The sequence below is a fragment of the Tribolium madens genome, unplaced genomic scaffold (genome assembly GCF_015345945.1).
Source record: "Tribolium madens isolate multiple individuals breed KSU strain unplaced genomic scaffold, Tmad_KSU_1.1 Scaffold_91;HRSCAF=231;Tcas5.2_LG7, whole genome shotgun sequence".
Taxonomy (NCBI): Eukaryota; Metazoa; Arthropoda; class Insecta; order Coleoptera; family Tenebrionidae; genus Tribolium; species Tribolium madens.
Window position 1 is genome coordinate 7585274 of NW_025401063.1, and position 22348 is coordinate 7607621.

The window sequence follows — 22348 nt, forward strand, 5'->3', positions numbered from 1 at the left end:
GCGGTGCGAGTATTTAATCTAATTGTTGAGAATTTTAATTAAACGACCCATTATTATTGTATCTCTAAAGTCTAAATCCGCACTGGATAAAAATAGGTAACCAACATAAATGTTGGTTTAGTCTAGACAATAAACACTCAAAAAAGGGTTATAGAATACATGGTTCTAAAAAAATGATTTCAGGGGCTGTGTTTGAACTGGTTAGGAGGTAAACATACTAAAAGTCCTTCGAAGGGCAAAGATGCATTATGTTTTTTTCACCTTTATTTCGAAAACGGTGCAGTGTTAATAGGAATTTTCTATGAGACAGTATTTTTTTGTGTTTCTTTGTTTTGAATCTTAAATAGTTTCTCAAGATATCCGCTAGCAAATACTTAGGTACCGCATTCTTTAAAAAACACATTATAGGTACAACCTAAATATCAAGTTTACATCCAAAATTTTGACGGAAGTTGGTTGTAGATTATAAAAATTGTACTGTATAGGTCTCTGCAACTGGAATAAAACAGTGCACCGTGTTCTTGCAAATGTTCAGATTCGAAGATAATTTCACTTTCGTATCCTCATCATCAATTTATATTTCTATTTATACATTCCTATTTCTGTTTTAAGGTTTTATTCGCAATCAAATTCTCCGTCACAAAAGTTATACTTATAAAAATTTAATAGAGAGCGCATAAAAGGTACAGTTTCATTACCTAAAAATTACAATTATCTTAGGAATGCAAATTTGAATTAATAATTTCCCTTCATTTTTGAATGAATCTATAAAGTTTAAAGTGATTGGTTTCTCTATGGTTACCCACATTATAATAATGGCCGATCTCAAATGGACCAATCACATCATTGCATCAAATTTTTCAATGAATCCAAAAATCTAAAGTGATTGGTTTTTTACATTATTATGATGGCCGCCCTTGAACTGCCCAATCACAATGCTTACAACTATCTTTACGTTAATTCTTAATATTTTTTTTAGAGAATGATATTTGCTAGCAAATATCTCGAAAATTACACCGGCACACAAAAAAGTGGTCTGTAAAAATACATTTGTTCAGACCCATCTATCTGTATGTATTTTAATGCGCTGAATCAAAATCCAAAGTCCATTTAGCCCGTAAATTGCGAAAAAAGGTGCACGGGGACAAACGGACTTCGGATTTGGTTTCAGCGTATCGAAATACTTATACAAAGAATACTTCATCTAGTTCAATAAAATTGTCTCTATTTTTATAATTGCAATTTTTCGCAATTTTTTTTCAATTCAAGCGGTTTTTTTGTAATTTACTCAAAATTTGAGGGTGTACCGGCCAAACGACTTTGGATTTGGATTCAACGCATCAAAATACATATAGTTAGGTGGGTCTGGTCAAATGTACAGACCACTTTTTGTGTGTCGGTATAATTTGTGATACCTACAAAAAACCCGAGACCACCTTGTAGAAAATTTTATAAACCTTAATTTTGTACAAAAAGTTGTTAGTGTCTATGTTTACTTCCTAACTAACGCAAAAACAGTAAAAAATCCTATTCCCGACCATGTAATTCTACAGCTTGTTCGTTGACCGGATTATTTGGAGTTTTGACGAAAATGTATTTCAGAGATCGATCGTCCGCTGTCTTAATAGTTGACAACGGGCCCGCTCTTACCCGTCAGTCCGTCGAAATTCCCCCCATGAGCGTATCTTTGGGGGAGAACGAGGGCCTTTACGTAGGAGGAATGCCAAACGCCTCCCTTCTGTCTTTTACAAGGTACAAACATGGAATCAAAGGCTGCGTTGCAGATTTAGTCCTGAACACAGACTATCGACTGCAAGTAATTAATCATTCAGAAGTGGGACACAACGTGGGAGAGTGTGAGGTTTAAAGTCAATAAATGAAGTGGAAGCAGGCCTAAAAACAATATCTGCTTCAGCAGACACTGTGTACTAATTAATGTGTGATTTCTGAAATTAACATAAGGCTGACTACTTCGAGCTATTAAGGGAACAATGCCAAGAAACAAACGACGCGAATCTGTCCGAAGAAAAGGCCTAATTTGGGTGTTTTTTGTGATTCGTGTCGACGTCTCTTTAAACAAAGCCCCTATTAATAATAGTTGTGTGTAATATCTGCATCTGGGCCTCTAACACGGCTCCGGCAGGTCTCTAAGGATTTGTGTTAGGATTGTAGATAGTCTTGATTAAGAATAAGGATGAGCTTTTTGTATCTTTTTCATTTCGTTTTTGGATCTGCGCGTGGGAAAGAGTTAACGAGACATTAGGGAACGTTTCCACTTTCAAAATGAACAGAAATTGGACGTAGTGTAAACGTGCCTTTACACACAATCGCACTGTCTTCATATCATTTTAGATGTAGGTTTCAACACTAGACGAGCAATCAATATACAGTGTGGTCGTTACACTTTTTCCCCTGCCTCTTTTACATTTGCAATAAAGTAGATACTAATCGGTCCAGTGTAAAATTCACATTGTTAAATAAGTATGTATATGAAAACCTAATTTGTACAGGTAGACTTAATTGTGTGTTAATAATAAAGCGCTTTTGACTTAATCTACATACACTCTATTTTCACCACATCAAAACTACTACAGAATTTAAATAACCAACAGAAAGTTGAGTAGTTACAGCACCATAAAAGAGGAAAGCATGTAATTCGTATTCTCTCCCGGCGACGTACATCAGGGAGGAAATTGACACTTTTCTGCAATGACGTAGAAAATACACTGCACTATCGCAGGCACACAGGTGTAAGTCCCAACGATAATAAAACGAGATTTACTCCATCTCGTATTATTAAAATATATAAAGAAAAAGTTTTCGTTTACGACACTACACTTTAATGACCAATAAATTTTTAATAACACTCTTATATATAAGATTCCTTAACTATAGAGAAATAACGAAAATCGATACAATACAGGTATAAGTAAGTATCTACAAAAGCAACATCTCAAAATCATAAATACTTACAACTTTTATATAAAACAAGTTAGGTACTTTACACATACCCGATGCAAGATACCATTTTGATACTTTCAACACTTATGTTTATCTTTCTTATAATCGTTATGAAATAAATTTCTTTCGAAAGCGCTTATTAATGGAAATTTTTCAGAAAATTTAAATTTGATTTAATCATTCCTAAAATTTTTACTCTTTTCCTTGAAATTAACTAGGTTTAATTATGTTATTACTTACTATACTTATAATACCTCGTCATTACTGCCATTACTCTACTGTATAAGAACATGCAACATTATTGATTAAATAATTTCGTTGCTGCCGGCAATCCACGTGTCATTTGGGGTTGAGGTTGCCAGGAAACATCACATTTCGACAGTTCAAGAATTGTCATTTGTGAAAATTTGTGATGAAAACAGATAAAATGGAAACCCCAAATAAAAACGCGGACTCTAAATTATCAAAAAGTTCGTTAACAAAAGAGAAGAAATTAACTCATCTTTATTTCAACGATAAATATTTAAAAAAAATTGTAAGTTTTATGACTGACCAGTTTAATTATAAATTTAAAACTTTCAGCCAAAATTTACAAATCCTCAGCATGCATTAGTTCTTTATCTTCATAATAATGAAATTCACGAAATCACTGGTTTAGAACACGCGCACAATTTGACTAGTTTGTATTTACAAAACAACAGAATTTTGCGTATTGAAAATTTGAGCAATTTAAAAAAACTTAAAAAATTGTATTTAGGACATAATACAATTAGTGTTGTGGAAGGATTACAAAATTTGCAAAGTTTAGAGGTTTTCCATATTGAAAAGCAGTGTTTGTTTGAAGGAAACAGTTTGTGTTTTGACCCCAGAAGCATTAACGCCTTATCAGTGAGTATGAACTAAATTCAAATTCCAGTATTAATTATTTCTTTTAAAGCATACACTTCAAATCCTTAATATATCGTACAATAAAATCCAGACTATCTCATCTTTAGCACCTCTTAAATCTTTAAGAGTGTTCAGTGCCTCTCATAATGAACTTAGTAATATTGACGAGGTTTGTGGTGTTATAAAAGACTGGTTTTATTTGAAAGACTTAGTTCTTGCCTCCAATCCTATCTGTAAAAATCGGCTGTATAAAGAAGAAATAATTGCCAATGCGTATTGTTTAGGTGTGTAATAATAATGCAAGTGCTAAAATTATAATCATCGAGTTTATTTTAGACACATTAGATCAAAAAAATATCTCAGACCATACTAGAAATTTTTTAAAAAGGCTTCACGGAGAACGGATCGCTCAAAGATTACACAAAAGTGTAAATTTAGCAAACAAAGTTCCAGGTGAATATTATCAATATTTTTATTCACTTATTCAATTTTTAATACAGATTTATCGAAAAATTATTCGTCTGCTATACAAAAAGCAGTATCTATTAGTATATTGAAACAAAGTAAAGAATTAAACGAAGACGAAATATTTGACGAAAAAAATGCCGTTTACATTCCCTGGAGAACACGTAAGTTTTTCATCAAAACAAACTTTTGTTACACATTTCGTTTTACAGTACCCAAACCTCAACATGTTGCCAAATTACGTCAACACAGTAAGAATCAGAAGAAAATTCAAAAACGAAAGTCATCGTCAAATGTTGATACTTTATTTTCACATTTAAAAATATAAAATTTTGATTATACTTTATACAAAATTTACAATTATTGCAAGTACTAACCCTAAACTCACAATTTGTTCTGATTTTTTCACAAATGGCTGTCTAAGTTTTGGAAATTTCCAGGTGTTCCCCTAACTAAACGGCTTTTAGCCTTCCAAAGTTCCTAAAATTAACTGCATAAATCTCAAGTTTCTTATTAATTTTTAACAAAACGTACGACAAATTTAATAGGAGCCCCCTTTTTCGCTGCTACTGATTCAATCTCAATAGCAATATTTTCCTGTAGAGTGCCTCTGACATCAATAAAGTAGCAATTACTGTCAGCGTAGTGACAAGATACAGCTTTTCTAAAACCCTAGTAGAAACAGTTCAAAAATAAAGTAACCAGTAATTAGAGAAAAAATACTTTTGTCCGATTGGGTCCCGATCCGTGCAAAAGAATTGGATGGAAAAACACTGTATCACCTTTTTCCATTACAACATGCAATTTTGGTAAATGATCAAAGCCTTGTACTCCGTGATACAAACGATTTTTGTAACCCTTAAATAAGAAAATAAACATTTGATTAAATGCTATAGAAATTGTAAAATACTTCAGGATATGTATGAGGGTATAATTCCCATTTATGACTTCCAGGAATTACGTAAAGACAACCATTATTTTCATCAACTCTCTCCATTGCAGTCCATGATGCTGCAATTCGGTCTGCTGGTCTAAACGGAAAATAGTGAAGATCCTAAAATTTTTATCTCAGTTTAAATTTTATTGTAAAAGTAAACAAATACTTGATGCAGAGGATGCAAAGAAGCACTTGGATCAGCATCTGGGGGTTTGTTTATTAGCATAGAATGGGCCCCCGTAATGTTAGGACCAATTATACTCTCAATAACATCAACTACCGATTTATTGCAGCAATATTTAAAAAGAACTTCATCGAAAAGAAAATCTTGGATCTTAAAATACAGAATGTAAGTACACGTAAAAATTATGGTGACTATTATACCTTATTTATTAAAAATTGCCCCTTAACTCCCTTCCCTTTTAGCGAGGGGTCTTTCATAACAGTCATAAATCCTGGGTCAGTTTCTTTGTTACATATTTTGATAAATCTATCTCTATAATAAAAAATGAAAAAATATTTTTTTTCCAAATATTTAATTAAAGTCAACATACTCAATTTCATCCAGTAAGGCATGACTAACATTGTTCCTTATCACAATATAACCATTATCTTCATAAAACTGGCGTTGTTCGTTTGTTAAAATACCGCCGTCTTGAGTATACTTAAATCTAAAAAAAATGGCCCAAATTATTGTACACTATTATACTCTTTGTTTTAATAAATTACCTTCCCATTTTGTTCGATAACGCAGATAATTCACTTGCTAAACTGTTCCCGTCATACTAAAAATGAAAATAATCTTGTTTATTATAAATATACTTGAATTATGATGCGTCATTGAAGTTCTATTTATCACGAGACAATACAAAAAACAAGGATACACAAACAGCAATTACTGATTTCAGTTGGCGTTATAAAGTGATGGTATGCACATTATCGTGGCATATTTCATTCGCCACATTGACGAATTTGAGTTGAATTTGAAATAGGTCACAAATATTTAATTTATGGGTAAAACAAAATTCTATGTAACAATATAATTGGACCCCACTGACAAATTTATAGCCAAAATATACCCTACTATACTTCATACAGAAAAAAACATTATGAAAAGTAATAAAAAGGCGATTGAAATAACACGACGTTTAAGTAAAGTCTGCCCAAAGATATACCGTTTTTTACGCCTTAAACCGATATTTCACTTTTATCACTTTTATGGTGATTCAGACACAGAAAATAATTTTCAGCCCTCAATAAATAAACTCAAACTTAGGTTTCACCAATGATCTTTCCAAATCTTGGATCTTTCCCACTATCAGTTGGGTATTATATTATATAAAAGTAATTGTTATTGAAGGCCATATTCACACTCGATTTTATATAAGAAAGTTTAGAGAAAACGGCACGCTAGTTATTTAAAGTTCTTAAATAACAGAATATTTTGAATACGGCCCTGACCAGCATGGGCCGTGTCGAGAGGGTGACAATAGAAATATTAAAGAGTGAATATCGTGGTAAAAGGTCGTAACAACGGTATATCTTTGGGCAGACTTTACCTACAAAATAAAAGCCATTAAATATTTGTTTTTTCTTCTTTGCGTGTTATTATTTTATCAATTAATTTAAGTACCTAAATAATTATTAACAAATCATCCATTTCTTCCCTCACAGTTGAACTTACCTACTGAACGATGACACCAATAAATAATTTCTTTTTCTTGTTATTTGTTAATAATTAAACACACTTCGTTTTCGTTATCTCAGCGCCGCCCAAAGTACAATAAAAGTCTTGTTGACCTCGGCAACCAGCTGAACAGATGATTTAACTAAAATTCCACTACTTATTAGTTAGGCGATTGGTAATGCTAAATTTTTATAAATGCTTTTAGTTGGTAATTTAAAGAAACATATTTTAACTTGAATCTTGAATATAATAACTTCAACGTTTAAAACCAAGAATTTTAAAATGCAAAATAAAAAATTTTCTATTTTTTTTTTAGATTAATAAATATGGAAGTAACACAAATCATAATCTAATTAATACATACAGTAACCTACAACTTGTTTATATTTTTTTTATAAAAAATTAACTGAAGCTTATAACTAAAATACTATGGTTTTAGTTAAAGATATTTAGTTATTACGTTGGTATCACAGCTCACAATTGTCAAAATAATGTCATATTGAGGTTAGAAATCAATCAAGTCAAGAGCAATGGATTGAAATTTAAAAATCCAACAAAATTTTCAATCGATTTTTTAAAAGAATCTTAATCATGTTTGTGAATTGTACATGAACTAAAAATATCATAAGAAAAATGTCTTCGAATCTGGAAGTTGAGCCAGGTGCAGCCTCCGAGAGTGTCCTTGTTACCACCGACTCTTTTGAGAATTTTGATCACATGAGCTCGAGCCTCGAGGAAATAAAGAACTTAAACGCATTTGCAGAAAATGATGAATCAAATGTGGAAAACAGTAATGTGGAAAATTTTGATGACATCAGTGAGAACCTTTCTATTAACAACGACGAGGATGATTTTGTGCAATCCAAGGAGTGGGCTTGTAGGAAGAAACATGTCTTTGTACTTAGTTTAGCTGGAAAACCTATCTATTCAAGGTTAATATATTGATTTCAATTTTTGCCTTTACAACTTTATGTACTTTAGATATGGAAACGAAGATAAACTTGCTTGGTTGTTTGGTGTTATGCAAACATTGGTTAGTTTTGTGCAATCAAATGAGGACACTATTAAAAGCATCCATGCCGGAGACACAAAGTTTGTTTTTTTAATTAAGAAACCGTTGATTTTAGTAGCAGTTTCAAGATCACAGGAAAGCGTTAATCAACTATATTCCCAATTAAAGTAAAATTTTGTTATTTACAAGCATTTAAAAGCTATAATCTTCGTTTTTGCAGCTATGTATTTAACCAAATAGCCAGTGTCTTAACTTTAACAAGACTTAATAAAATTTATGAGCAGCGCCAGAATTATGACCTAAGACGACTTCTAACAGGTGTTGAGAGACTTATAGATCATTTATTAGATTTCTCAGAGAAGGAGCCTTCATTCACTTTAGGAGCAGTACAATGTTTATCACTTGCCTCATCTGTAAGAGACAACATCAGCTCAGCTATTGTAGGAGCTTGCAGCAAAATTAAAGTAAAAAATGTAAACTCAAAAACCAATTTTTAATATTTTGATTTACAGAATCTAGTTTTTGCCATACTACTCGCTAATAATAAACTTATCACTCTAGTCCGTATGAAAAAATATTGCCTTCACCCGGCTGATCTTCATTTAATATTCAACTTAGTCCAAGCTTCGGAAAGTCTTAAAACGGCGGAAAGTTGGACACCTTTATGTCTTCCACGATTCGACGCTAGTGGTTTTTTATATGGCCATGTATCCTATTTAGCTGAAGATTGTCAAGCTTGTTTACTTCTGCTAACAGTAGAGAGAGACGTATTTTTTGCTCTAAGTGAAGCAAAACAACGTATAGTAGAAAAACTACGACGTAGCAACTGTTTAGAAGCAATTAACGAATCGTTAAGTACAAAAGAAGAAACTTGCATTGTTGCTGGTTTTCCAGAACTTAGGCACTATTTGTATAAATGTAAAAGTACAGCACAGTTTTATCAACCAAGCTTAAGTCCACCATACACCAAATATAGTAACAGATTAACAAATTTATATAAACGGGCGCATAACTTGTTGCATTGTTCAACAAGACCATTGAAGTTGTTATTTGAGAAATATTCAGATGAAGCTATTTTGGCATGGGATACACGAGGATTTGAACTTTATGTGGTTTTCGAGCCTCTGATTGATACAAACAGTGCTATTAATTCAGTAGGACGGCTACTAAACTGGATTAAGAAACGAGAAGAAAAGTTATTTCATCTCAATGCACCCACTTTTTAAGTTTCCATTTAAAGTAATTTGTATATATTATAAATATGTAAATTTCCTGGTAATCTAAAGGTATAGGCTTAATCTGTGATATTCACAATCCTAAACTTGTTGATGTATTTAATTATTGATTGTATAAAACAATATATCGAAACATTAATGGTGTCTTTCTCGTTTCCTGTCTTTCTCCTTACGATCCCGATCTTTTTCGCGGTCTTTTTCACGAGTTCGTTCCTTCTCCCTGTCTCTTCTCTCCCTCTCACGTTCCTTTTCTCGGTCGCGGTCTCTCTCCTTGTCTTTCTCCTTCTTGTGGCGTTCTTTACTTCTACTGCGATGTCTTTCTCTTGATCTACTGCGTTCCCGTTTTCTCTCCCTATCTTTCTTCTCTTTAGGCTTTTCTTCCACCAACTCATATTTGTTTTCTTCCTCAAGTTCAATCTCTTCATCTAAGTCATCTTCAAGTGCAGAGATCTTCGCTTCCAGTTCATTACTTTCTTCCAACACATGCCGTTTTTGAATACGTGGTAAAATTACATCACAAACCTTTTAAAAACACAATTTACTACTATAAAAAAAATAGAGAAAAACCGCTTACTCTTTCTTCTCTTAGCAATTCGTCAATAAACTCGTCCATGTGTACAATTTCAAACTGGGCCTGACGACTCTGTCGCCTTAACTTCCTGTTGTCATTATACAAAGGTTCGAGATATTTGTAACAATCTAAAGAAGATCCTGTGAGTCTCATATAAAAAGCCCCAAGAGCTCTGACGTATTTAAATTCTTCATTTTTGATAAATTCAACTACAATGTCTTTCTCTGGTTGAATTTGTAGCATTTTTAGTGTCAAACATAAAAATGGTGTTGGCTTTATATTGCCACCATAAACACCACCCACAAATCGTAATTCCATTGCTTTGTCTACTAAAAGCTCAGCAGTAAGAGCAAAGCATTCTTCCTTCCAGTATTTAGAGTCATAAATTCGAGATCTTATGATCTTCTCAACGAGATACTGGGGATTAGTTCCATGAATAGATTTAGCATCTTTTACGGTCCTATTCGCCATAATTGGGAACACTCACTTCTTGTAAATTCACAAATGCACCTTATACTCGATTTAATTCAATTCAATTCAAAAAGAATACACAATTAAGCAACAAATTCGGATCAATTCCGACAACACTTGTAGCTTAATCGTAAACACTGAGGAATTGAGGTTAAATAGGATTCGCGCTTACCGGACCTCCACAAAAAAAATTTATAATAATAAATTATTATTATTATAATTACAACGTTAATATATTACAAACAAAACTGTTTTAAATATCAAAAAACCACCCATTCTACTAAGCACTTTATATTCTCAAATTTGTAATAAATACATTTCGTGAAATACAAAATTCTTGAATTAAGTACTTATTAAAAATCGAAGTGTCAATACGTCACCAAAATACCAAAATTTAACCTCACTTGTTGAGAATAAACAGTTTTTTTGAAATCTGTTTTTTTTTAAGTATGATAGAAGTAACGGCAAAATTATTACACGGTCATGTATTTTTATCCGGTGAAACGGTCGAGTGCAGCATTTCATTTAGTCATGTACCATTGGCTTCCCACAGGGTGTCTCAAAGTCACACCGATGTTTTTGAAAGTTTAGCCTGGGCTGCCGCCCAAATCCACTGCCAATGTTTTACAGACTCCAAAATACAGAAAGATGTGGACAGATCAAGCCTACAACCCACATTTGCTGATACTGCTTTAGGGGCAACTAGCCAGGAATCAGGTCACATAGAGATCGCCACAAAGCCAAAAATTTTATTCTGTGATTTGAGGTTATCGCCAGGGCAGACAAAGACCTGCAAGTGTTTTCTTAATATTTTAATTTGGTGTAATCACTGTTTTCTAGATATTTATAGAGAGAAAGTTCCATCAGACTCTCCACCTTCTTACAGGGGACAGTTAGTCAAATACTCATATAAAATCATTGTAGGAACACAAAGGGTTAATAGTCCTGTTAAAACACTCAGAATACCAATAAGAGTGTTACCTTTGTGCGAGGTGTCACTTAATGACGCTGGTGCATTGTGTAATGAAACAACAGAAGAGTTGGCTCCAGCGAATCCATTTTTAGAGATAAGACAAAAGGAAACATCTCTTGATATCTCATTGCAAACATTACAAGTAATCAATACTTTAAAATTGCTAAACAAAAGTTCATTTAATTATTCTAGAATATAACAGCAAGACGTAATCCTAATTTTTACATGATTTCAAATACTTGGGGCAAAGTAGCGCGGTTTTGTCTTTTTAAACCTGCTTACAAACTTGGGGAAGACATAATAGGGACTTTTGACTTCACAGTCGCAACAGTTAATTGTGTCCAAGTCTCTGTTTCTCTACAGTGTGAAGAAGAAACCACAATTGATGTAAATAAAGAAAAATCGAAACAAGTCAGAATTATTACATTCAGTAAACATCATGAAGTTTGCTTGGGGTATAAATATACGCAACTCATTTTACCAATTCCACTTCATGTTACTCCAGCATTCAGTACGAGATTAGGTGTGTAACAAATTTATTTTTAAGATCATAATTTAATTGTAACATTTCTAGTAACTTTGAAATGGCGATTGCATTTTGAATTTGTAACGAGTACAAGTAAAGATTTAGAATCACCAGGACTTGACCAATGTGGTTGGCAAGCCCCATCTGAGATACCTATTGAAACCATGGTGTGGAGTTTGCCCATAAGACTGTACTCCACAACTCCGATCCATGTGGCGCAGGGGGTACAGGGTAATACAGTTCATAAACTAGTGATAAGATAAACAGGTGGTAAATAAAACAGATATTTCTTTATTAAAATATGTATTAACAATATCTCCCATACATGTTACGACCCAAATAAAAAATGTCAATAAACTATAAATTTATAATTGTGAATATAAAGACATAATACATCATTGTGACTAAACAGAAAGAAAAAAAAGCGTTGGATACTATGTACATACATTCATAATCAATTGAAGAAACTATTAAAATCTAACTACAAAAATACACCCTAAATTATCTAAAACATTCTAAGTACTCTCAGCCTTTGCTAACCTCAAGACATGAAGGATTACTTCATCCACTGTCTGATTATTCAATAAAGACTTGACTGCTTCATCATCAATAACTACGGTAAACAACAATTTAGCATTCTCTCTCATTCTTCCAATATAATCAAAATCTTCCTCAGAGGCCGGTTTATGCCCACATCTCTTAATCACTGCATCCAAAATTTTATCAACTGGAGCATCCGGAAATCCAAAATCTTGCAAACAAGCCTCATCCACAAGAATAGTCAATAACTCCTTAATTGACTCTGTCAAAGTCAACTCATTCCACACCATATTTTCCGTCAAACTTCCTTGATTCTTGGCCACAGCTTCAGTCGCAGCATTCAACAATTGCTGCTGCAGCCTCTTCTTCTCAGCACTCGCCATAATATCCTCAAGAACGTCTCTATGTCGGGCTCGCATATGCCGCATCAAGCAATCTTGACGAATAAACGCCCGGCCGCATGTGTCGCAACTACACGGTGGCTCTTTACGGTGAGTCAATTGATGGATTTTCAACGAAGATTTCACGGCAAAAGATTTGTGGCAAACGTCACATTCGAAGGCTGCACAAGAAAATTTAATCTCACTTTTTGGTAAAATAAAAAATACTTACGTCGTTCTCCAGTATGTGATAAGAAGTGCCGGGCTAAATCTTCTTTTCTGAAAAAGGTTTTATCACATTCGGAGCACGTCAAAGGCTCGGCTCCTTCATGCATATATTTAATATGAGTTGTCAATCTCAATTTTCGGTTGAAAGCTCGGTTGCAGTGAGGGCAGGTGTACGCGTTTTCACCAGTGTGATGGAAAATGTGAGCACGCAGTTGCGATGCCTGGATGAAAGATTTCCCGCAGAATTGGCAAGAATGCGGTTTTTCGCCGGTGTGAGTGCGCATGTGCCGATTGAGGGTCTCTTTAGCGGCAAATCTGTTATGGCACTGGAAAATAGAATTTGCAATAATCCTAAACCCGGAGAAGTTTTTTTTATTTTATGTATTGTATTCGTATTTTTTAATTTAATTAATTTAATTTAATTTTAATTTTTGTTACCTTTGGCGAATAGATCTTAAATAAAATTTTATTACATACCTCTTTACATGAATATGGCCTTTCTCCAGTATGCATTCTTCTATGTTTCTTCATAGCGCCACTTGATGGAAATCTCTTAGGACACAAATCGCAAGGATAAGGTTTTTCACCTGAGTTTATCATATTAAAATTTGTAAAATAGAAACTGTCACATATTTACCTGTGTGAGTTCTCACATGAATATTAAGTAGAGCAGAGCCGTGAAATTCTTTTTGACAATATTCACAAATAAAAAGCTTCTTTCTCTTCCCCTGACCAGCGTGAGCTCTCAAATGATCAGCTAAATTATCTTTGCGATGAAATACTTTGTTGCAAACCTATATTTCAATAAATAAAATTATCAAAATTGCAAATTACGAAACCATAGTTTACCTACCTTACAAACAAATGTCTTTTTAGGAGCCCCGTTACAACCAGTCTGATCAATATGTCGATCTAAATGATATTTGCGCGTAAATTCCCGGTTACAATCAGGGCATTTTATACACTTGGACAATGGATGAATTTTCATGTGATCAATCAATTGTTCTTTTTGCTTAAATTCTTTTTTGCATTCTACACATTTGTAAATGTCTCCTTCACAATGCTCAATACTGTAATGGCGATCTAGGCTGTTTTGTTGGACAAAAAGTTTGTCACATTTTTCGCATTTAAAGTCCCCAATCTTAAAAAAACACATTAAAAAAACTTACAATTAAATTGAAAAATTATACAGTATGGGCCGAATCCATTGGTTCCCCACAACAAGGACATAATTGAAAAGTAAGAGGATCTTTCAAATCTTCTTCTTCAGCGTGATTTACGGTAATGTGTCTTTTGAGGCCCTAATAAAATATAATACAGTATATAAAAAAACTCTAACTTAAAAAAACTCACAGCAGTAGTTTTAAATTTGCGTTGACACAAATCACATTCAAAGTCGCCAAATTCTTGGGAATCAACATAATCAGGATGGTCCTCAGGGTCATCTTCTGCTTCTTCAGTCTGTTCAACAAAGCTTTCTGAATAATCCATAGAATTTGATTCATCAAGTTCTTGGTCGATTTCTGAGTGTTCATCCTCTTTTTCATTTTCTTCTTGTTCTTTCTCTATTATTTCTTTATCTTCTGTTTCTGTTACAGTGGTTTCCTCATATTGAATATTACTATATTCTCCCTCCCTAAATTAAATTTATTAAAAAAAGGACATTACGATAAAGCCAACATACTGAATGATGTAAGTGTGGATAACATCTTCCTCTTGAACACTGTTAATTTGAAGATTCCCATCAGAGTTATTCTCAATTAATTCTCCAAAAACGATGGGAATCTCCTCGCTTTCCATGGGGATATTTTGTAAAACAACAGCTTCCTCATTTTTTTGAGGTGACTCTTCCGTCTTAATACTCAGAGTTTCATCCATTTGCTAAAAATACGACCCGAATTAGACCCCAAGCCCCCATAATCAGCTGTGTTTACGATTTATTATTTACAAAATAAAGTGAAAATGATGACACCCAATGCAACCAAGTTTGTGGCAAGCCTAAAATCGCTCTCTCTTAATTACCATTAAAGCGATGGAATACTGCGCTTCTTCCACCCAAAACTGGATAAACTAGGTTGCATGGTATTCTCATATGTGCAAGTTTTAAACAGGTTGAAAAATAGGCATGGATTGAAAAAATTTAACATACTTACGCCCCTGAAACGTCGTCAACCGTTTTATCACGCGTATACATAAAATGGAGGCGGACTATTTTCCAGGCGCGTCCAAATGTTACTGCGCATGACAGAATTCGGCAAAAAACGAAACTACCCGAGTTCAACAGTGGCGTACTGTTTAAGGAGTTCCGAAAAATCTAAAAAGCAAATTTATCATGAGTTATCACGATTTATCAAGTCCGATAACAAATTTGTTTTTGTTTCTTTATCTCATTATGTATTATGTATTTTATTAATAAACAAGCGGCAGTTTAATTTAAAAAAATATTGGAATGAGTTGGTAGCTATTTTTATGCAGTTGCTGATACTGAATCTAGTTTTGTTGTCATTTGTCAATCTGTCATGTTTGTACGTCATTTAACAGTGTCTTAGAGGTTGTTTTTACAAACCATTTATTAATGCTTTTATATTATTGTAAATAGTGAATTGCCTGTAAATGGTTAGTTGTAATTAGTACAACCAGTGTAAATATTTACGTCAATAGGTACGAATGTTGTAAGTATCCGAAATAATTTTAAGACCAGAGGTGTTGTCTAACGGTACTATCAGATTTATTACAAATTTTAAATAACATTTGTTAATTATGTAGTTATTAATGCTCTTGACACAAGTTTAAGTAGTTTTGCATATTACAAAAAAACTGTTAAAATAGTTTTGCGCTTTATTCACGAATTTGATTTTATGACTTTTTGAATACAGTTAGGTAAAAATGGATGGTCAGGGGCCAGAAGTGACGTTCCTATTTCAATTTGGTTTAATTCGAGATGCAATTACAGTTCCAGTAGCATCCTTGAATCTTAAAACAATTAAAGACTTAGCTTGCAATTTTATAAACTCAAAAGTAAGTGTTTAGTTAGTTTATAACCACAGAAAGGCAAGAAATATTATTGCAGATTCCTGACCACGGGATCAACAGGCTGGAAGATCGTCTTTTGCTATTCAGACATGAATACAACTCAAATAACATTCTTCAGTTCATCAACTCGGCATCAGAAATTGTTGATGAAACTCTGATTGAGATTGTATTGACTGGAAAAGGTTGAAATTTGCCTCCCACTTACACCTAATCTAAATTACTTATTTTAGTTGTTTCTACTCCAGAAATCATAATAGTCAGACCGCATGCTCTCTCAGTTCATTCTTACAAAACACCAACGTTTTGCGACTTTTGTGGCGAAATGTTGTTTGGGCTAGTTCGCCAGGGTCTCAAATGTGAAGGTAATTGTGTACTTTTTTATACTATGAAGCTACATACAATTTTGTAGGATGTGGTCAAAATTATCACAAGAGATGTGTGGTGAAAGTTCCAAACAACTGCTCATATACTCTTTTGGAAGACAAGCAAAGGAGGCGCTCTACTACTCTGCAAGTTCCGCGAAGCCCTTCAGGAGGTTCCAATTCATCGTTAGCTTCCGCAAATTCAACACAGACGGAGGATAGTGGATTGGTAAGGCTTGCAAATTTTTTTACTGGGGGAGTCAGTCTCAAGGATTGAGTTTTTGACAAATGAACCGTACTTAATCACATTCCAGTATTTTATACAACTAACAACCTATGAGTAGAAAGTCAATAAGGTTTTTAAAAATCCCATTTTTTATTTGTTCTTGATCAGTATTACTAACAAATATTAAGTTTTGTCTGAACAAAAGGAGATTAAGAATCTGATACTTTGTAGAACTTTTACATTTTTTGTTATTTTATATATTTTTGATGTTTTTTTATATTGTTAGCAGCGTTTTATTTTGTATTTTATTAACCAATTCCGTCCATATGAAACGCCGCAAAGTGGTGGAGGTTTTCAGTTTGTATTTATATTTTTATTTGTATATTGTTTAAATATATTTTATTTAATGTATTTTTTGTTTTATTCGAGAACCGATTTAAGACGAACCTTAACCCAGTTAAAAACCGCCACAAAAAATCATTCACTCAATCACCCCACAAATATTTTCCATGAAAATGCATAAGTGAAATGTAGTTTCAGGCACCGAACAGGTCACCATCTCTCGGGGGCCGACCGGCATGGGTAGAGAAAGAAATGTCAAGCAGAGTAAAAATTCCACACACGTTCGTCTTGCACACTTACACAAGACCGACAGTGTGTCAGCATTGTAAAAAACTGTTGAAAGGACTTTTCAAACAAGGTCTTCAGTGCAAAGACTGCAATTACAACGCACACAAAAAATGTATGGATAAAGTACCGAAAGATTGTACGGGTGAAGTACCAAAAGAAAATTCTTGCAATTACGACTACGCCGACAGCTCTGCCAGTAACGACAGTCAGTGCCATTTGACTTTGGTCGAAGATGAAAACGAAGACGAAAAACTGAATGGTGCTAACAAATATATTGAAGTTATTCCAGTTCACGATGACGACAACGATTCTATTCCTTCCAGGTATTTTAAACCAATAAAATTGGGCTTGTTTTTCAATTAAAGATTTAGTTGTAGCTCTTCCTCCTCTCCCAGTGCCAACATTCCATTACAACGAATAGTACAGTCAGTAAAACACACAAAAAGAAGGGGCTCCAAGGTGATTAAAGAGGGCTGGCTTGTACATTTTACTAACAAAGATCGTATGGTGCGACGTCACTTCTGGCGTCTTGATACAAAGTCAATTCTTTTATTTCAAAATGACCACACTTCAAAGTATTACAAAGAAATTCCGCTTTCGGAAATTTTAACGATCGATTCGGCACGATCTAAACAAGCCGGTACGATTTTTTATATCCGTTTAATTTATAGTAAAATTTAATTTTTAGAAGTGATGCATTGTTTTGAAATTAGGACTGCAAATGTTGATTATTTCGTGGGTCAGGACCCTTTGTATGACCTTCAAGACGGTAACAATGTGAATTTACCACCGCCAGATAGCGGAGTTGGGGCTTATTTAGCCAAAAGTTGGGAAACTTCTATAAGGCAGGCTTTGATGCCTGTTACATCTGGTCCAAGTAAGGTTTTTTTCTAAATCTGTTTGTGATTTTTTTTTATTTTGTTTAGAAGCGGAAGAAACAAACGAAAGTGAGGAACACATAATGGACATGAGCCAAATCTATCAAATATATCCAGACGAGGTTTTGGGTTCGGGTCAATTTGGTATTGTTTATGGGGGGATTCACCGAAAAACCACAAGGCCTGTGGCTATTAAAGTACGTCCCATTAAACTCGGCTTAAATTTACATTAAAATTTAATTTTCAACAGGTGATAGACAAGTTGAGATTTCCTACTAAACAAGAAGCTCAACTAAAAAATGAGGTGGCAATTTTACAAAACCTGTCACATCCAGGTGTTGTTAATTTAGAACGGATGTTTGAAACACCCGAGAGGATTTTTGTGGTTATGGAAAAATTAAAAGGGGATATGTTGGAAATGATTTTATCTCACGAAAAAGGGCGCTTAACTGAACGGGTTACGAAATTTTTAATTACTCAGATTCTGATAGCCTTAAAACATCTGCATAGTAAAAATATTGTTCACTGTGATTTGAAACCGGAAAATGTTCTCTTGAGTTCGGATGCTGAATTTCCACAAGTGAAATTATGTGACTTTGGGTTTGCTCGAATTATTGGTGAAAAGTCGTTTCGCAGGTCTGTGGTTGGAACTCCAGCATATCTCGGTAACATGATTACTGATTTAGAAAATTCATTGTTTATTTTTACGTTTTAGCGCCAGAAGTTCTTCGCAACAAGGGTTATAACCGATCGTTGGATATGTGGAGTGTGGGTGTAATAGTTTACGTAAGTCTGAGTGGAACATTTCCATTCAATGAGGATGAAGATATTAACGAACAAATTCAGAATGCGGCATTCATGTACCCTCCAAATCCCTGGAAAGAAATCTCATCAGACGGTAAAACTACATAAGTTTGAAAATTGTTTTTTTATTGACAATTTCCAGCTATTGATCTCATCAATAATTTGCTACAAGTCAAGCAGAGGAAACGTTATACTGTTGATAAATCTTTGCAACATATTTGGTTGCAGGTAAGTTTTAAAATCACAGAATGTATTTATTTTGTCACATATCTTGAATGAACCATTTCGCAATCAGCTACGTAATGCTTCTGTTCTTTTTTTCATTTGTTAATTTGAAATGTTGCAATATTGCTCCACGCAAAAAAATTCAATGCAATTTTCTTTGAAAGGACTATCAAACTTGGTGCGATTTGCGAACATTGGAGAACCAAATAAGCGTTCGGTACTTGACTCACGAATCGGATGATGCACGATGGGAGCGATACAGGGCGGAGCTTTGACCTGAGAAAGGTTGGCTTCACAATGTTAAAAAGTGCCTACGAGGTATGAAGACCTAGGCAGCTCAAAATCTCTATGGAATTGCTAGAGCACACTTAACGTTTCTCGATAAAAATTTTCTGTGATGTCACCTTCGACTTTCCCTCACTAATTAGTCACAGATGTTTTATCGAACACTTCTTGAATGGTTTCATTTTAAATGAATCTACTTAAGTACACCAGTTACTTATTATTATATAGTTTATTTTTTATATTGTTTTTTATTATTTTGTAACGTAGTTTTTCTTAATTTTATTGTTATTGAGAAAATTCTTGTTTTTCTTGATTGAAGATGATTTACGCCAGTATTTTCGAAATCAGTAAACGGGACCTGTTAAACGCCGAATACTTTTATATTTGAAAGTACTGGTTTGAATTGTTTTACGTAGTTATAAAAAATACTCAATATTTTAGTAATTAAGTTGGTATGACGTATATAAGAAAAAGTGCACAGTAGTAAGTATAAAAAAGCTTTAATATTCGTACTGGATCTAATTGTGTATAATTACGTATTTATTTTAATATTGGTAAGTCTAAGTGTTGTTACATACAGTTATTGAAATTTTAATTTTAAGAAGATTGGGCAATTAATTTTTAGGTGCTTTGTTCTAGTTCACAATATTGTGGGTTGTAAATAGAGATTGCAGAGCACATCTAGTTTTTACTGGGACCGTAAAATCGAAGAGGTTGCACAAGGTGGTGCAATGAACAGATCGGAATAATTTCCATTCAACGAAACTTGTCCAATTTTCTTTAATATTGTCAATGCTGCTTTTATCACAACAGCCAAATAATTCTAAAACAGTTTTACATCGCAGCCTTGACAACCTTTTTTACCTTGTACTTTGATCCTGCTTTCTTAGCCAAATAGTGGCCTTAGATCTTACAAACTCCTACCTGTCGCTTCCAAAACGCAGATTTGTGTAAGATTTTCAGGATCGAAGTAACAAGGAATTACAAATTACTGTTACATAAGGTTGTGTTTGTTGATATTATAATAAATCTCGCCAAATGATTTGAATCTCAAGTAGGGACTTATTCCATAATTTTTGACCTGATCTTGTGATGACAATAGGATAGTAGACCAATAGTATTGCACTTAAAAATCTGGCCTAATAAATGTGCTTCAGTATTGTCACGTTAAAGTTAGTGAATTTATTATAAGTGTTGAAGGGTTCTTTAATGACAAGGACTTGATTTTATTAATTGTATTTATATATTTGTATCATAGTGTTGGCTTGGTACAGGGAATTATATTTTATATTAAATGTACATGTATATAAAGATATACAGCTGATAACATTGTTTTATTCAGGATATAAAACAAGATCGATTTGTACGTCCATCTCCGTAACTGGTAAATCATCAACGATTTGTTCCTTGAAAGCCAAAGCTACCAAGGCTGGTGGAACATCTTGATGTTTCTTGATCTCTACCAAATATTTGTCATAGTAACCACCCCCATGACCGAGTCTAAGTCCTTTGGCGGTAAAACCGACACCCGGAACAACAATAAAATCCAAGCCACCTGTATTTACAAAACCAGCATTCCGACAAACTAAAATTTATCACTCTTACCTGTCTTTAGAGCATCCTCTCTTTGTTCCTTCAAATTTGGCTGTTTTATCCCCCAACTGGTCACCGGCAAGGTCTGCCAATCCTCATACGAGTTTATCTTTACCATTTCCATCCCAGCTTTACTGTATCTATTCAAAAAAAATAACAAACTAAAATCGGGTTTGTGCTCTTTACAGTACATACCTCGGAACAAAACATTCTTTTCCCGTTTCAAATATTTTTCGCACGACTGGCTCCGTATCAATTTCATTGTCAATACTTAAATATGTTGACACACGTTTGCTCTTTTGAAACGAAGGCAAATGTATTAACTGTAATAAAAGCGTTCAGTGCTGAATGTTAACAGTGTCTGAGTTTTCACCTTTTCGAAAACTATTTTTGACTGAGTTTGTTTTTCTTCAGTAGACAGGCATTTGAGCCGTTCGGTAATCTCACGGCGGACAGCTTTTTTCGTTGTTGCTTTTGTCACCATTGTAGCATACAATGATAAAGTAGAAAAAACCTTTTGGCGACCTTTCGAGATAACATATGAAATTATGTTAAACAATTGACCTTGATTAGAATTTTAGATAATTCAATCAGTACAAATTTATTTTCTAATAAGTTTTTATCAATAAGGATGTTTTTTGTTGTTGTTTTGAATTGAAATTTAAACTTATCCATCAGAGTTTTAAAGGCAAATTATAATACCTACTAGTTAACTTTAAGTAATTAAATAAAGAGACAATTAAGCATAATTTTAACGAAATATATACACACTTCGCATATTCAATGAAATAATGATCAATAAACTGATTATTTACTGACTTTAATTATTATCGGGATAACGCGGGGTAAAAGCCTTAACAAGCGTTTGACACATTAATAATTATCTGCAAGCAGTTAAATATAATATTTTTTAGTAACATTTTAAAATAGCAAAAAATGCTAAGTAATAATAATAATTTGCAGGATATTTAATATTTGCTGAGTTTAGGTTTACTAAAGTGAAAAAAAAAACATTAAAAAAGAGAAATCACGCTAGATCAACATTAAGGCTTTGCGAGGCAGTAATTACGCCAACAGAAAATAGAGAAAATATCTGATTGAGAAGAGAAATTCGATAAATTATTACTGATTATCGTCAATTATCATTTTATCTAAGTAAAAAAAAAATTGCACCGTCATTATAGTTACTAATCATAAATTTTTAGGTGTATTTAGGTAAGCAAAAATATGCGTAAATTTTTGTAAAAAATAAAGCTTTTTCTAGAGCGGTTATTACTTATTAAAGATTTTTACGTAGGTATACAGTTGGAGACAAAATACTTTGGTCGTCAATGTCACTTGAGTGACAATAAATTGTAAAGCATGCTTTAGGACTGTTAACCTTATTTTTAGCTACTGTCAATCATAGTTGACAAGTTGTACATATTTTTGATAGGAA

At 33.5% G+C, this 22348-nt stretch overlaps 9 protein-coding genes across 14 annotated transcripts in view; 5 read left to right on the forward strand and 4 right to left on the reverse strand.

Moving 5' to 3' along the window:
- The window catches only part of LOC123011004 (pikachurin), a 54526-nt gene extending 51969 nt beyond the window's left edge, over positions 1–2557 (forward strand). Inside the window, exon 9 of the mRNA XM_044408248.1 lies at positions 1603–2557. Coding sequence (XP_044264183.1) covers positions 1603–1867 — 265 coding nt within the window. The 3' untranslated portion in view covers positions 1868–2557. The remainder of the gene's footprint in view (positions 1–1602) is intronic.
- Positions 2558–3328: 771 nt separating this feature from the next.
- LOC123011005 (protein phosphatase 1 regulatory subunit 42-like) lies at positions 3329–4704 on the forward strand. The gene is given in 7 exon segments (XM_044408249.1): positions 3329–3496; positions 3544–3849; positions 3899–4133; positions 4186–4302; positions 4350–4478; positions 4527–4579; positions 4581–4704. Coding segments are annotated over 7 exon segments (1017 nt in total). The 5' UTR covers positions 3329–3373; the 3' UTR covers positions 4635–4704.
- LOC123011006 (phytanoyl-CoA dioxygenase, peroxisomal-like) lies at positions 4598–7083 on the reverse strand. The gene is made up of 9 exons (XM_044408251.1): positions 6936–7083; positions 5981–6036; positions 5806–5922; positions 5636–5747; positions 5418–5585; positions 5225–5368; positions 5038–5172; positions 4849–4986; positions 4598–4794 (listed from the first exon to the last, which is right to left on the reverse strand). Exons 2-9 carry the CDS (start codon positions 5986–5988, stop codon positions 4720–4722), a joined length of 897 nt encoding a protein of 298 aa, XP_044264186.1. The 5' UTR covers positions 5989–6036; positions 6936–7083; the 3' UTR covers positions 4598–4719.
- Positions 7084–7430: 347 nt separating this feature from the next.
- On the forward strand, positions 7431–9323 carry LOC123010487 (vacuolar fusion protein MON1 homolog A). The gene is made up of 4 exons (XM_044407409.1): positions 7431–7870; positions 7920–8117; positions 8171–8414; positions 8463–9323. The coding sequence occupies exons 1-4, from the start codon at positions 7572–7574 to the stop codon at positions 9174–9176; spliced, it is 1455 nt and encodes a 484-aa protein (XP_044263344.1). The 5' UTR covers positions 7431–7571; the 3' UTR covers positions 9177–9323.
- LOC123010488 (pre-mRNA-splicing factor 38) lies at positions 8425–10388 on the reverse strand. Its single transcript, XM_044407410.1, has 2 exons — positions 9760–10388; positions 8425–9707 (listed from the first exon to the last, which is right to left on the reverse strand). Exons 1-2 carry the CDS (start codon positions 10225–10227, stop codon positions 9321–9323), a joined length of 855 nt encoding a protein of 284 aa, XP_044263345.1. The 5' UTR covers positions 10228–10388; the 3' UTR covers positions 8425–9320.
- Positions 10389–10599: 211 nt separating this feature from the next.
- Positions 10600–12026, forward strand: LOC123010435 (RAB6A-GEF complex partner protein 2). The gene is made up of 4 exons (XM_044407327.1): positions 10600–11019; positions 11068–11342; positions 11393–11723; positions 11775–12026. Exons 1-4 carry the CDS (start codon positions 10677–10679, stop codon positions 11987–11989), a joined length of 1164 nt encoding a protein of 387 aa, XP_044263262.1. The 5' UTR covers positions 10600–10676; the 3' UTR covers positions 11990–12026.
- Positions 12015–15124, reverse strand: LOC123010432 (protein suppressor of hairy wing-like). 4 transcript variants are annotated; one of them, XM_044407324.1, is made up of 9 exons: positions 15028–15124; positions 14559–14755; positions 14228–14510; positions 14065–14175; positions 13728–14015; positions 13512–13668; positions 13352–13461; positions 12879–13200; positions 12015–12828 (listed from the first exon to the last, which is right to left on the reverse strand). In XM_044407324.1, exons 2-9 carry the CDS (start codon positions 14750–14752, stop codon positions 12242–12244), a joined length of 2052 nt encoding a protein of 683 aa, XP_044263259.1. In that variant the 5' UTR covers positions 14753–14755; positions 15028–15124; the 3' UTR covers positions 12015–12241. The 4 variants fall into 4 exon arrangements, with proteins under 4 accessions (XP_044263259.1, XP_044263260.1, XP_044263258.1 ...); XM_044407325.1 differs by having other exon boundaries at positions 15024–15092; XM_044407323.1 differs by lacking the exon at positions 15028–15124 and adding an exon at positions 14897–15024.
- Positions 15125–15381: 257 nt separating this feature from the next.
- LOC123011111 (serine/threonine-protein kinase D3) lies at positions 15382–20641 on the forward strand. Of its 2 annotated transcripts, none has more exons than XM_044408414.1 (13): positions 15382–15546; positions 15751–15892; positions 15945–16089; positions 16138–16269; positions 16317–16498; positions 17030–17448; positions 17497–17765; positions 17814–18002; positions 18052–18200; positions 18254–18668; positions 18719–18901; positions 18950–19035; positions 19197–20641. In XM_044408414.1, exons 2-13 carry the CDS (start codon positions 15761–15763, stop codon positions 19305–19307), a joined length of 2412 nt encoding a protein of 803 aa, XP_044264349.1. In that variant the 5' UTR covers positions 15382–15546; positions 15751–15760; the 3' UTR covers positions 19308–20641. The 2 variants fall into 2 exon arrangements, with proteins under 2 accessions (XP_044264349.1, XP_044264350.1); XM_044408415.1 differs by having other exon boundaries at positions 17503–17765.
- Positions 20551–22348, reverse strand: part of LOC123011119 (5-formyltetrahydrofolate cyclo-ligase) — a 3203-nt gene continuing 1405 nt past the window's right edge. For both annotated transcript variants that reach the window (XM_044408425.1, XM_044408423.1), the window contains 4 exons: positions 21284–21435; positions 21106–21233; positions 20923–21050; positions 20551–20872 (listed from right to left, as the gene is read on the reverse strand). In XM_044408425.1, coding sequence (XP_044264360.1) covers positions 20652–20872; positions 20923–21050; positions 21106–21233; positions 21284–21435 — 629 coding nt within the window. In that variant the 3' untranslated portion in view covers positions 20551–20651. The remainder of the gene's footprint in view (positions 20873–20922; positions 21051–21105; positions 21234–21283; positions 21436–22348) is intronic.